Consider the following 14,854-nt stretch of genomic DNA (forward strand, 5'->3'; position numbering starts at 1 on the left):
CTGGCTCGGAATTTATAGGGGTTGGTGAGCAGGATTGGCCCTTGGCATCAGCTGACTTTATGTTCAAGCTGATATTGTGGACTACATGGCCCTCTTAAGTCATACTGCTCAATGTGCCAGTTTTGAAGAAGGGATGTGTGAGAATTTTGCTTCTGTTCTCAAGTCATACAAGCATGTCCCACTCACAGACCTGAAAACAGGACTGTTGTTTCCCGAGAAACATTCACAGAATCCCGAATGTGTGATCACATTTGGAAAATCTGCATTTATAAAACCTGTGCAGCTTGACATACACCTTCTCCCAACCTCCCTGCTTTCACACTGTGCAGTCTGGAAAAGTACACACAGAAATGCACTAATTTCACATTCAAAATGTGCACTTTCCCTATTCAGACAAGCAAAAACAAACTGAAGTCAAGAATAGCAGGGAACCAAAATAAGCTTTGAATTAGCTTTTGGAAAACGTTGCAGCTCTTGAAAATTGCTGGCTTTCCCATCTTTAGCTTGAAGTGGAGCTGAACACCAGATGCTGGGAGTCCTGCCCTGAAACACAAAGATCAATACAGAGTCGCAAGTTCCCCATATCTTGTACTGTCTATATGACCCATTGAGGTACGAACCAGAGATTAGAATGTCACTTCCCAAACTATATGCTAACTGGAGTAGAGCTTTCCTTCAGAAGTGATATCTGCATTTTACAATGCCAGAAATGGATGTACAAAAAGCTAGAGAGCTAAGGGATAGACATATTTGTGAGGCTTTGTTGCGATGGGGGCGGCACAGAAATATTTTAAATAAATGAATGAATGAATATCCTATTGCTAAGGGAAAAATGATTTCAGTTTGAATTTCAATGCATGCTTGCCTACTTTGCCCTTTAAAATCAATAAGCAAAGTGAAATTTGCTCATCTTCAAAATTCACACCTCGCTTAACTTTGCAATTGAATGCTCTAATAAAAATACGCAGACAAAAACACACAGATTGGTGCGATGCGCACAGGAAGATGCATACCTTCATGAAAATATCATTCAGAACTGCACTATATGAAGCACATTGCTTGAACAGTGTATATTACACAAATCCATGCATTAAGAGTTGCACACAAATGCACACACATGCTCATGCAAACATTTTTGTAAGAAAGAATCCCATTGTTGGAACTGGTTAGATTTAAGATTACAGACATTCTAAAAATTCAAAACTGAATTTAAGATATAAAAAATGAAATGGACAGATTCATCTTTCATCCCCAGTATTTCTAGAAAACGTGCATGTGACAATGTGTGTATCAGCAGATATTGTGTACAAAAACAAATGCAAATTTTCTGTTTCGTTTTGAAATGTAGACTGAAGTGGAAATACCATAGAACAGACTTATGATTGCATACATATGAAAATGACTTGTCCCACTTTTAAGCACTTAAACCCTATTAAGTCACTCAATACTCGTCTGCCTCATGCATTAGTTGGAAATACGGTTTCTCCTACTTTGGATGCAGGCTGGAGACAACAGTGATCAGAACATATGCAGTGTTCTTCCCTCTGCATGTGACAAAAGTATGTTAAACCTGGTCCATCAATGGATGTAGAAACACTCAGTATCCCCCCCCCCCCCACACACACACACCCCAAAATTTCATTTTTTTAAATGGAATTGACAGAACTGGTTTATTGTGAAGTGTTAAACAGTCTCTCAAACACAGTGACACAGCAACTGACAAAAAATACCCTGATTGCTGTTTTTATAATTATGGCTTACATGAATTTGTAGGCTTTCTTTCTCATCACACGCTGAATTTAAGAAAATATACATCAACGTAATAAAATTATCTATTTGAAGATTGCAGCAAATGCTTAGTCGATGAAAATGAAATCATTAATAAATTGGTGTACAAAAGGGCTCCTGTTTATACACACCCCTTTAAGTGGGACTAAGACATATAAATAAGATATATTTGGGGTTTTTTAATTTACATTTCAAGTTGTGTTAATAACAAAAGGATAATTCCATCCTCAAATTAGAAGGATATTTATCTAATCAATTACTCCTTGCTTTTCCTCTGTATGAAGGCCTCTAATGAATACAAGTATTTATATTTACTGGATTAACATTTTTTTAAAAAGACGAATGACCCCGTACTTCACTGCAGCATAATGTACAATACTCAAGGCCTACAGAGCACTAAATACCACTGTTTTCTCCTTGTTTTAACAGCAAGGACCGTGTGTTGTTACCAAAGAAATGAATCACAGTATAGGCAATCGAAAGATGAAAAAACTATCTCAAAATCTAAAGATCGGTGCAACAATCACAAGGTTGTTCCCAAACTAGCAATGGTCACGAGGAAGCTTTTCTGTCTTTCTAGTGCTGAGACTGGACAGGACATCCGGACTGAGTTTTGGCAACAATGTCATGTCATGAAGTAAAGCTAACAAAACTTGTTAAAAGTTTTTAAAATGGAGAAGATTAAATCCATGTGAATCTCTCTTACCAAGTGACCGGGTGAGAGCGGAAAGCCGCCGCAGGGGTCCTCACCACGGCGCGCCCAGTGCTGGGTGGGGTGCACCTTCGCTTTGATCCTTCCAGGGCAGAGGGTCAAAATCCCCCCTCTGCCACTCAGAAGATGCTTCGGAGTGAGGCTGAGACCAGAACGAGCTTCCATCGGCTGCTCCCTCCCCAGGGTTGTCCTCACGCAACCCGCTGCCTGTTTGAATCATCGGCTGCTCGGGATGGCTTTGATCACGCTCCCTCCCTCCGCAAGCATGCATTTCCCTTGCTTGCTTCCTAATCTACTTTTGCCCCACTGAGGCTGGGATCAGGATGCCCCCCACCCCCACCCCCGCTTCTGCATATGCATCAGCCAACACGGCAATTCTGTCCCTTGAAGGGCAGCACCCACCGTTTTATCCTTCTTTAACCCCAGGTTTGTAAGTAACAACAAGAGGGTGATTAAGCACAGGGGCTAAGGAGATGAGGAGCTGCGGGAGACCTCTGGTGGATCAGCAAGTGTTTCCAGCTCCCAGCAGCTTAACAGTGACAACCGAGAGCCCTTTCCCATCCTAAATCAGGCTGCTGGATTCAGGAACGTTTGGCAGCGGACGCAAGGCACCGGAGCAGATCTGTGTGTGAAAGACTCTGCGCGTTCCCCTTCTGGGGCCGAGAATGAATGACGGGGAACTGCATGTGGCTGGAGGACGGGTTCACTTTCCAGAGCTGCTCTTTTGCCCCTGGCGTTAGCTGATGGGTTTGGAGGTTCATTGAAAAGCAAAGCACATCCTGCAAAACTAAACTCTGTCCAGACCCAAACTGGTTCTCGTTTCATGGTTGGAGAGTGCAACCCAGGAGAGGACTGATACCCACATGCCCTTCATACCAGTGGTACCTGTGGGAACCCAGCAGGTGGAGTTCCAGACAGGAGACGGGAATCGGGTCCCTTGCAGTCTTAGGTCTTCAGGATCACGGGCACCAGTACCACAGAGTAAGAACGACAGGGTTCGGTCCTCTACTTTGTCAAGTATGCATAGGTTTGTTGCTTTCCTGAAGCTGAAATAACGCATCGGTCCCACAGCATGTTCTTATTTCCAGCCTAAAGTCTCTAGGTTATGTGCTTTTTTGTTCATTAAGAGTTTCAGGGTTGTGCATGATTTCCTGTGATGGAGAAAAGCTGGTTCACCAAACATCTGTAACCCTACACCAGCCGTCCCCAGTTTGGCACACTCCAGATGTTTTGGGCATCCTGGATGGGAATGATGGGAGTTCTAGCCCCTCGCATCATGAAGACACCAGGTTGGGGAAGACGACCCTACAAAGTGATAGTGCTAAAAATGCCACCTTTGGCAGAAGGCGAAGCCTTTGAAGAAACTTAAATCTATCATATTATTGCATAAATCTCTCAATATAATAAGACTTTTCTACGTTGAATGCCCTGACCCCAGTTCTAGCAGCCATGCGTGTATCCAGAAAGTGGACCTTAGCATGAAGCTGCATTCACAAGATACAAATAACGACAGGCGCTAAACCCTTCCGTCTCGGGATCTGCCGTGTGAATGAGTCCTCCAGCAGAGCATCTCCTTTCGTGTCTCCACGTGGCTCAGGAGCCACGGAAGTCCTTGTGGTCCTCCAGCATTAGCAGGTACACTCATCTGTGTGGACTCTCAGGATCCCTTTGCTGTGCATGTGGAGGAAGTTGAAGATTTCTGAAGGCATGGCATGGAATCCCGGCCGAGGCTTGACGTTGTCGTAGTAATGATGGGTGATGTACGTCCCTGAGGGGTTCATGGGGAAAGCCCAGAATCCGAAGAGGTGCACTTCCTCACACAACTCCAAGGCGGCCGTCACCATGATGAGGCCTGTGCTGATGCGCTTGGCCCGCACGCCTTGCGTCGCCCAGTAGCGCGAGACGTTGATGAGATACTGCGGGTGGAAGAAGTAGACGGCCTGCCGCGACTCGAAGTCGTCCAGGACGTACCTGACCCGGATGGAGACGTCTGTGTTGCGGGAGTTGTAGAAGGCGGGAAGCAGCACTGAAGCGTTTTCATAAACTTGCAGGACGTTGAAAAAGGGCTTCCTCCACTTCTCCAGCTTGTGAAATCTGACACAGGGGAGAAACAGTTGCAAAGGAGTAGTAATTGCCGTTCAGCTCAGCCCCTGCACTGGGATAGGCAACCAGTGACTTCTGGGCCTCTTTCCTGGTGCCCACTGAGGTGGCCAAGGTACAGGCATTCATGTTCTATTTTTAAAAAAGCAACCTTTCTGCGGGAAGCTGGGCTCACTTCAAAGCACAGCGAGGGACCCTGGCTGCTCTTCTCTCCTTTTGGCTACGAATCCCTCCGGGCCAACATGGGGCTCTAAGATATTCTTGCTAGCAGGTGCCTCCAGTGGCCACACTTTCCCTCTGCGAAGCTTCCATATGATGGAGGAGCCTAAGACCGTCTAATTGCCAAAGTGCCCATGGGCACATTGAGGCATTTGAACTGTGGTGCTGGAGGAGACTCAAATTATTCTGATTTCCGGTTGCTATGAAATTATGAAGAGTGAGCAAGCGAGCAAGAACCACCTGAGCTCATAATAAGTCATGGTCTCTCCTTTCAGGTTGTCAAGTTGGCACAGGCACAGTGTGTGTGTGTGTGTGGGGGGGGAGTACAGGCAGAGGGACCGGCAAAGGACTGACCTTTCAGTAATTATGCTGGGATTAACCGTCACGATGTCGGTCTTGACGCCAACGTCTACGATGTATTTCTCAGATATGGGGGCCAAGTTGCATCTAAAGAAGAGAGCAGCAAGCAAGTAGTTATTAGCCCCCCATGTATAGCCACCCTTCTTCCTCCATGGCAGGGGCTGCCCCATGGGATGCAAACAACCCTCTGAAGCCAGTAATGCCGAGAAAATGCAACCAAGATGCACCAGGTGACAATTTACCTAGCTGGCTCTGCCTTGAAGCAGGAAGCTACCATGGCTGGCATGGGCAATGGAGCAGGCCAGAAAAATGGCAACAAGGCCTAAATGAGGACTGAAGCTGCCGCCCCCATGGTGACCTCCTCTTCTCCCCAGCCTGGATGGCCGCCCTGGGTGGCGAGAGCCATGAGACGGGAAGTCCAACACTTCTGGAGGGTGCCCACCTGGGGAACGGAGGTGGAGCCAAAGTCGTCATTTGGGCTTCCAGTAAATGACCCAACCAACGAGGACCAGTCCGGGTGGTGGAAGGGCATGCCGCACGGCGCCTCCTCTGCTTGCCAAGGTCCCAGGTCCAACCCCGCCATTTGCAGCTGATGTTGGAGACGGCCTCTGCTTGCACCTGGGGGGCCACTCCCAGTAAGTGTGGCCCAGCTGTGCCCAACTTGGGTCCCTCCAGATGTTTCTGACTGCAGCCTGCCCTCTGACCAGGCTGGCTGGGGCTGAGGGGAGCCCCGTCCAAAGCACCAGAAAAGACCTGGTTTGGGAAGGGCGGTGTCCACCATACCGATCCAGATGGACTGGCCACATGACCTGGGCAGAGGCAGTTTCCTATGGCGGCATCATGTGCCCTTCTGGGCCTTGTGGCTGGGACAGGAACGACTCACGATGAGCAAGCCATTTCAATGCTGGCCCTTGGCCAATGGCACATGCACACCAACACTACAAGCACACAGTTGATGCCAGGATACTGTATACTAAATTTAGACACAAAACACATGCACATACAGTAAAAACAAAGCTATGCTTACACAAATATACCCAACAAAATCTACTCAACTCTCCTACTGATCTACATTTGCAATGACAAGATTTTGAAATCGGTCCAAGGCATACAGATCACACAATGCAAATTCATCTCGGCAAAATAAGAAATCAACAGTAGAGCCTGCCATTCATGCCAAGAAGCTATTCACTCTTCTTTTATGCACAACAACCCCATCACTCCCTATTACAGAAACCGTGAATTCCCTATTTATCTGAAATACTTGATGAGGCAAACATTTTGGACATCTCAAAATGGTGGGACAAGTAAGAGTATAATGTAGATTTCAACTGCCGAAAAGGCCCTGGACCTAAAAGAGATGCCATTGAGAAAGGGGTGTCTGCAGCAGCAGAGCCTGCTTGGAGGCCACGGGGCATCCCCATCCCTGTCTAGCTTTCCAGAAAGAGACGAAAACAAACAGTGTGAACACGGGCACTTTTTGTGATCCCAGCTCTGCTCTTGGTCCTCACTGTACTGCAATCGGATTTTACTTTTATTTTGCTTGTTGTGTTTCAGTCATTTTAAGGGACCGGCATTGGGAGAGCAATTCTTAAATAACTGCATTTATAAATTCAAGTTACTGGATGCAAAAAAACCCCCTTGCATGCATATTTACATACACATATGTGCAAACAAACGTGCAAAACACAGAGTTGTGATGGCAAATGGCTCATTTTGCTAAGGGCATCCCCTGATTATATAAGACTGAAATAACCTTTGAGCTGGTTGGAGAAAAGATGAAATATAAGAGAGAAAGCGGGAAGAAAATGCAGGCTGGTGCTCTCGCTTTAGATATCTGTGCATTACTTTTACAGCTCAATCCATCATCAAGACCCAAACGGCATCTAGCATTCTGCTGAGAGGATCAACAAAAAAACCCCACACAGATTACAGTGCAAACCGAGAACTATATAATAACCATTTTGCTTCAATTCGGTGCTTATTTTTACTCCAACAGCTACTGAGTTCGAACTGGAAATGGCATCTTATGCTTGCTTTCAGTTGAATTACTTTAAATAAAGAGATGCAGCTGTCCCTTGGGTTGCAGTTCTTTTGCCATCATCTTAAACCCTTCCCTTGCTTTGCCCCCTCAAAGACGGTTGTGCTTTTTCACACACTGATCGCAGCCTGTGCCTGCTTCGTCTGAAATGCTGCGTCCTTCCTTATTGCAGCGGCTGCTCAGCCTGAAATTGAACAACTGTGTGAGACGTTATCAAGGCGAGAGAAAACTGCATGATGAGAAAGTCCCAGGAAGCATTCTGGGTAATGAGTAACTGCATGTTCTCTTTCCTCATCATGGAGATGACTGAAGTGGAATACAAACCACTGGAGCCGATTCAAGGGAGTGTGATACGGAAGCAACTGTTGTATTTTAACAGTTCTATTTTTATAACTCAACTTTTGCAGAGTGCCAGTGAGTAAATTGGCAAAACCATCTTCAGCACCACCACAAAGGATGATTAAGAATCCCCATCCAGCCATAAGTCTCCACTCAGAAAAGGGTCTACTCATTTGCTTTAATGATGGGAAAGCACCTCTAAAAACAAAGGGTTCTATGGAAGGATGGAACTTCTCCATACACTAAGGTTCTGGTTTCAAGAGTGTGCACAGGGATTCTGTTCCCGTACTGCCTTCCTCGCTGCCCAACCATCTCTCTTCCTAGGCTGGCCCAGGTAGTCTGGGCTTAGGAGCTGGAGTCTCCTGGCTGGTTGTGCTACAGGTGCTTCAACAGACATATGTCAGGAGTGGCTCAGAACGTCGTGGTCTCCGTGGGCCTGACCCAATTGGTATCTGCCCCATTCATCAAGCAGGACATGTTCTGGGACCGGTTTTCTGTGTAGAAGAGGATGACAGTGATCTGTTGGTGAAGGAACGTTCTACAGTTCTGTTGCCATAGACAATGCAGAGCTCAGATTTGCTGGGACTCAAGAGGGGTATGGGGCCAATTCAGATGCTCCACTCCAGGAGATGGGATGGATCTGGATGGTTTTCTGTCAGTTTTGGGGGATTTCCTTGTTACCTCAGAGTTCTATCTCATCTGCCATGAGATATTTGAAATTACATTTTTATTGGGAATTTCAAAATCAGAACCAAAACAAGCAAGCAAGCAAACAAACAAACAAAAAAAAAAATTCCATGCTACTTAACACCAACATGCAACCCCTGGGAGATTGGCTGGAGTTCTGGTGCAGAATACTACCAGAAGGTCCCTCCTTCCCATCCAAATCCAAGAAGGCCGCCCTAGTTCTAAACCAGTGTCTGATGTTCATAACTGGACGGGAAGGTGACACAACCCGTAAAGCCTCATTCAGACAAGACCAGTTGGAAGGCAAATCAGGGAGTAGGGATTCAACCTGTGCTGGTGGGGGGGGGGTTGGGGGCATCACTGGCGGTTTGGGCACATGGTTGGGGTTCTCCTGGACTTGGCCATGGACTTGAATGCCCAGCTCTTGACAAAGGCCAGGAGCGTGTCTGCTGCAACAGTGAACTGGCTACCGGCCTGCCAAGGCGCAGGGTTCAAAGTGTTGGTGACGACTCATGAAGCGCTATCCAGGTTGAGACCGGGCCCCCGGAAAGAATGTCTTCTCCCATATGAACATGCCCAGGTCTTAAGATCTGGAGAAGCCTTCCTCTGGACACTGCAGGCTTCAGAGGCACCTTTGGTGGTGAAGCAGAAGAAGGACTTCTTGGTAGTGGCCCCCAGGCTGCACGGCTGCCTGCCAAGGCAGGCCAGGTTCACCCATTCCCTGCTGCCCTTCGGCCGGTAGGCAAAAATCTCTTTACACAAGGCGGTCCTTGCCCTGAGGCAGGTCTGTTGCAATCCTGTTCTTCTTGTTGTAGCAAGCGGGACTGCTTCAGTCTAGTTTTATTTATGACTGCAAGCCACTGGGTGCCATTTTCCTGACAGAAAGCTGAGGGATGAATCCACGCCGATCCATATAAACAAGCACTGCTGTTCTGGACAACATGCAGCTATCCACATCTCCAACCCCAAAGGTAAGAGAGTCCGAGAGCATTACCGAAATACAAAGTCCGCGCTGTCAATCTCCCGGCCGCATCGGCTGTTCTTCAGAATCCCGCCGTTTCCAACCACAGCACATTTCTTGAACTGGGACCGATAGTACGGCATCTCCTAGAGTGAAAAGGAACCAGGCCGTTCGTTAGTTGTGGCAATCCTTGCAGCAACGGGTGTTTGCTGTAAGTGTAGACAAGGTTTCCATGCATAGTTGCCCTGCCTCATTCATGGAATTTTACAACAGGCGAGTATGCACACAGTGGTGACCAGATACTGTGGCCTGTTCGTAACTTTCCCACATTTCCCCTTCCCTTCTCCAGCCTTTGTTTTTCAACCGCGGAAAATCCGGTAAACAGTGAAAACTGGAATAGCTGAATGGAGTATTTTCATGGGCGGCTCTAGGAAAGCCCCACTGACTCTGGGCTGGTACATGATGTTACAAACATGCACAGTTCTTGATTTTCCTATACCTGATCCCATTCTATCCAGGTTGACAGAAGCAATCTGGCAGTGATTATGAGATTTCAGCAATGCTTTCGTGGTTTGGGACTTTGAATTGTTCGTCATACCATCATACTCACAGACACTTCAGCTGTGATGGGGCAGAGCCACCTCTGAAGGCAAAGTCTACGCTCATCACATGTAGGTTGGGCCTGGAGGGGCTGAGGAATGAATTTTGTTTCTGGGCCTGATTTAAATGCTGGTTGAGGCCTAAACAGACTCCAATTACCCGAAGAGCCAGCCGCAGCCACCCCAGCCGTCTTGCACTTTGTGTTCAGCCCATCGCGAAGAACTGCTAAGATTGATGGGTAACAGCAACAGGGCCTTCTCAGTCGCGGCCCTGTACTTTTAAAATGGAGTACTTTATGGAATTCTGGGATGAATAAATTGCTGCCACCCAGTTTGAAAAGTGTGTAATGTGGGCTGGGCATACTAGGGGTAGTAGCCCCTTTTCTGTGTAAGCTTGTACAGGAGTATGCCTTTAATAAACAAGCCAGCTAAAAAATATGAAGCAGCATCTCCAAATGCAAGGAAGGGCCATTGACCAACAGCAAAGCAGGAATCTAATGTTTGATTTCCGGTGTTTTGTGTCCCAGGGTCAGGAAAGACCTCTGCCCAAGACCTTGGAGAGCTGCTGGCAGCGCTGGATTAAGAGGAACTGACTCGGCAGCTCCTTGTAACAGCTGTCTAAGGGAAGGCTTGCTTACATAAGTGTGCAAATTCCACTGTTAGCACATGCATAGTTTATGAGTGATTTCATGACACAAAAAATACATCCGAAGGAAACCGTTGACTAGGAAGCCAAAATAGGATTGTCCGAACTAGAGATGCAAAGGCTTGGGGCAAAAGCACAGGAAAAAATCAGGAAACAAAGCACCCCACGCCAGAAAAAAATCCAAAAATCCCTGGGGAAAAAAACAGGGGGAAAGTGGGGGTAATCTTTTATCTCCCCTCCTTTTTCTGGTCATTCTTCCAATACTTCACACCTCTAGCTGAACACAGCCAGACATCACTGCCTATGCAGTTTTAAAATGCTGATGCCTTAAAGGCTGTTGCTGTAGGACTCTGCCTGCAGATAAGCAGTCAGACAGACTTCTGCTTCCTGACTGACAGCAATGCCACGGCTACATCCATTGGGCGAGCGGCCCCACTGTATATCAGAAGCAATCCTCCTGCAACCCTTCTAGAGAGGGTCAGGCAACTGATCTGTCATTTTCCCTACAGATATATGTTAAATTTATTCATGATACTGGTATCCTACCTTTCTCCCATTGTGGAAGTCAAGGCGCCTACATGCAGTTCCCAGGTGGTCTCCCCTCCAAGCTCAGGCCAGCCCCAGGCCTGCTTAGCTTCAACATGGCGGATGCCTTCTGTGCCTTCAGACCAGGCTCTGGGCTGGCATCTCTGGGACACAATGTGCTCCATAGAACCTTCCCTGCCTCTCAGAGGAGTCTGATGGCAGAGACGGTCTAACCAGGCTGCTAATGCAGGAGGTCAACCCAGAAGGCAGGGTCTGAATGGACACGGCACACGTGCCTGGGTCAACCTATTGGGAGAAAAGCAGGAGCTGCACCTTTGGAAAGATTCTGAAAATCTCTTCATTGATGTGGAAGATGCCGCTCGTATCCACCTCGTACTTCAGTTTGGTCCCCAAAGGCGTGTTCCTCTGGGTGGTGAAGAGGAAGGCTGGTGCATTGCAGCACCTCGACAGCGTGGACCTAGGAAGGACCGAGAGGCTTACGTGGATCCACTGCTCAAGCCTGAAACTGACCCAGGCAGCTGCCGCGTGCAGTGGGGTGCTTGTGGGGCAGCCCTGAGAGCACACACGGTCCCTCTGCCCTGGCCATGGGTTTGCTCTGCCTGCTCCACCATCGTGGGCACCTGCTTGGGGCAGGGAAGGTGGCTGGGGCAGGGGAGCGGGTGTGGTGCTCCTCTCTCCCCCCTTGGCAGACGAGGAGTGGCGCTCCCGGCTCAGCAGCAATGCTTCGCACGTTTCAGCTGCCAGGTTAACTCCCGGGCACCTTCACCCAGCGCTGGGGAAGCCCTGGGAAGTGGCTCGAAGCCCACATGCTCCAGCCGTCCCACCCTGGTGCTCTCCCAATGAGCAGACCCATCATTCCCAGCCACCACGGCCAGGCCAGGCCTGCCTCTCCCTGGCCCTTCTCAGGTTCATCAGCTTAACGTTTCGTTTCGGTGTTATGAAATACTTGCAAGCCAGAATCCCTGGGTGGAAATCACTCAGAGATCGACCAGTAAATCCCCTCTCAGCCCCGGTTCAAGACCCAAGTTCTCTTTTCTCATAGGCCCAATGCTCAACTCAGTCTTGTGTCAAATCACAGAATAGTAAAATGTATATTTTAGAGACCCTCACAGATGGAAAACTAGCAGGCCAAGGAAACAATTCAGCTAGAACCCTTCTTCCTGAGATGACAGTTTGCTATGTCAAACAGTATTTTTTTTTCTATAGGGAGGACCATATAAACACCAGTCCGAATTAGTCGCATCCAGTCAGACTGATGTCCTTGGTGAAGGTCAAACTACATGTTAAACGGAAGTTCTAGGAATCCGTCTTCTGGTATGTGTGTTTTTAATTCAAATGCAGCTGGAAGGAAACAAAGGGCAAATCTACTCCCAGGAGCAGCATTGGGAGAAGAACTAAGCCCTCCCCATCTCATGTTTTCCTAAAGAGAACATCTTCCAAAGTTGTTGCCTGCCCCATGAAGGAAATATGTTAGATACTGAAAGCAAGGAGTGAGGCAGGGTGTATCCACATCTGTGATTAGTTCAGGAAAGGGGAAGGGAAGTTTTAAACAGCTTCTCCTCCTGGGTTATCATTGTGAGCAAATGGGTAGCCCCCTCTGATTGATTGATTGATTGATTGATTATTTAAATTAATAGCCAAACCTTTCCTGCATGGTTCTAAAGCAAGGTATATGCATATCAATGAAACAACAGAAAACAACTTAAAACCATAATAGAAACCCTGGAGAAAGAAGGACCATCTCCACCACAGATCTTGCAATGTATCAAAATGTGCTTTTGCCTAGAGAACGTGGCCACCTGGTTTTCTGCCATCTCGTTTTCCCTGAGACCCGTCTTACTTGAAGAGGTTGGCTTCGCTGACATTCATCTGCCATTTGCACATCTGGAGATCTTTCCACCTGTCAAACAACTCTGTCTGCTTCACCCTAGAAGTGGAGTAATGGAGGAACAAATTGGAGGCATGGGGAAAGCGTTTGTTCGCATATTTATTTGATCTATATTTTCTGTCAAAATGATGCTCAGGGGTGCTAACTGTCAAGAGAGCAGAATACAAACAAAAACTTAATTAAAACCACCCTAACAACACATGTAGCAAAAGCGCAATTAAAAATAATAAAAGGGATAAACGGGACCCACCCAGCTCCTTCAGCTACAACCCAGCATATATATGCTCCCTGCAAACGAAAGACTTTGCCTGCCACGAGGGGGCAGAAGAGAGGGGGGCTACGGGCCCCTCTCGAGGAACACAACTGCCGATTCTCTTTCCCACGTTCAGAGATCACACAGCCCTGACGACCTCCCACAGAAATGCACAGCTGAGAGGTTTTAGCAAGTCTGCAGGAACCACAGGCTCCTTGCTGGTGAAAAGAACAGAAGGTAAAAGTGATTTGCTTGAGCATCGAGTCCGTCAGTCTCTCGTCGACTTAACCTCCCCAAATGATGGGATCTAAACCATACCACAATGGATGCAGTGGCCAATCACTCTGAGGGAAAGTGTTGCGCTACAGGTATTAATGTTTTATTTATTATTTTATTAAATCTGTGTAAAAGCTGCCTGTTGGCATTGTCACAGTAAGAGCAATATTCCATGTTCCAGGCGTGTGCTAACACGCACGTGCAAGAGGCCCAGAGTGGGTTGTAAACGCATTGTAAAAATGGGGACAGGGGTGGCATTCGCAATATACAAGCTCTACACGTTACGCACAAAACAACAGGCATTTTTTGTCCATAAATAGTTATCCTCCACCATACCATCTTAAAAAAACTGGGCAATGGACCATTTTTAAGCAATTTGGGGGCCTGTCTATAAATGTACAGCCATTTCTACTGCCTCAAAAGAAGAGCTGAGAGGACACCCCAATATTACAGTAAAACTGTCTTTTTCTATATCAAATTTAAAAGCTGACACAAAGTATGTACCCTTGATACATTTATCTCATCTTGTCTTGAACCCCATTAGGTTCTCCTTCCACAGAGAAGAAGTTTAATATTTAAAATGGATATGATTTATGATCTTCCATAAGTCACTCTCAAAGAACTAGGTCGTGTTTTTACTTCAGATCAGATGAGCATCACTACATGGACATCTCCCAGAGAAAGAGAACATTAAAAGGAGGGGAAAGGTGTTTCTCTTGTTTTTCAGAAAGGAAGCTAGAAAAACACAGGTAAGGAGATGCTGGAACCAAGATGCTGGCAAGAGTCAGACATGGTGATTCTGTGTGCCTTAGCCGGGCATTTCCTGGACTGATCCAAACATTTCTTGCTATGCGCTCAAGGCTGGCTTGAGGAGGCTCAAGGCCTTTATTCCCCTCCTGTGTCGATGCGTCCTTGGCTGAGGGTTTTTTATTATTATTATTATTATTATTATTATTATTATTATTATTATTATTATTAGAACATTTCTATGCCGCCCCTTGCCGAAGCCTCGGGGCGGCTTACAACACAATAAAATACAATACAATACAAAAATAACAATTTAAAATTAATAATATAAAATAAAAAATATAAACGATATAAAAGAAGTTAGAAAAGAAAAGAAAATTATCTCGCAACGACATTTTGATTTCCAATAATCGCCCCCAAACCCTCACTTACATTGAGAGAACCTTCACTTCAATGATCTCTCGCCTCAGTTCCAGACATTTTGTGGAGTTGTAGTCAAACGGACCTTCATAAAATTCAAAATACCTGAAGAAGGAGGAGGAGGAGGAGACGACAGAATCAAAAGTTAATTACTACCTGTCCACTTCGGAAACAGCCCAGCCTTTCCAGCGCAGTGCCTTGCAGAGGTACTGGACTACAACATCCACCATTCCCAACCAGCGAGTTGTATTCCAACACACCTGGAAGGCATT

At 46.7% G+C, this 14,854-nt stretch overlaps 1 protein-coding gene across 1 annotated transcript; it reads right to left on the reverse strand.

The window, feature by feature from the left end:
• Window positions 1-1,970: 1,970 nt before the first annotated feature.
• On the reverse strand, window positions 1,971-13,263 carry ST8SIA5 (ST8 alpha-N-acetyl-neuraminide alpha-2,8-sialyltransferase 5). The gene is made up of 5 exons (XM_044431540.1): window positions 12,839-13,263; window positions 11,311-11,455; window positions 9,241-9,353; window positions 5,174-5,266; window positions 1,971-4,594 (listed from the first exon to the last, which is right to left on the reverse strand). Exons 1-5 carry the CDS (start codon window positions 12,880-12,882, stop codon window positions 4,129-4,131), a joined length of 861 nt encoding a protein of 286 aa, XP_044287475.1. The 5' UTR covers window positions 12,883-13,263; the 3' UTR covers window positions 1,971-4,128.
• Window positions 13,264-14,854: the final 1,591 nt, after the last annotated feature.

This window comes from Varanus komodoensis, unplaced genomic scaffold (assembly GCF_004798865.1).
Source record: "Varanus komodoensis strain SLA01 unplaced genomic scaffold, ASM479886v1 scaffold22, whole genome shotgun sequence".
NCBI classification, from domain to species: Eukaryota; Metazoa; Chordata; class Lepidosauria; order Squamata; family Varanidae; genus Varanus; species Varanus komodoensis.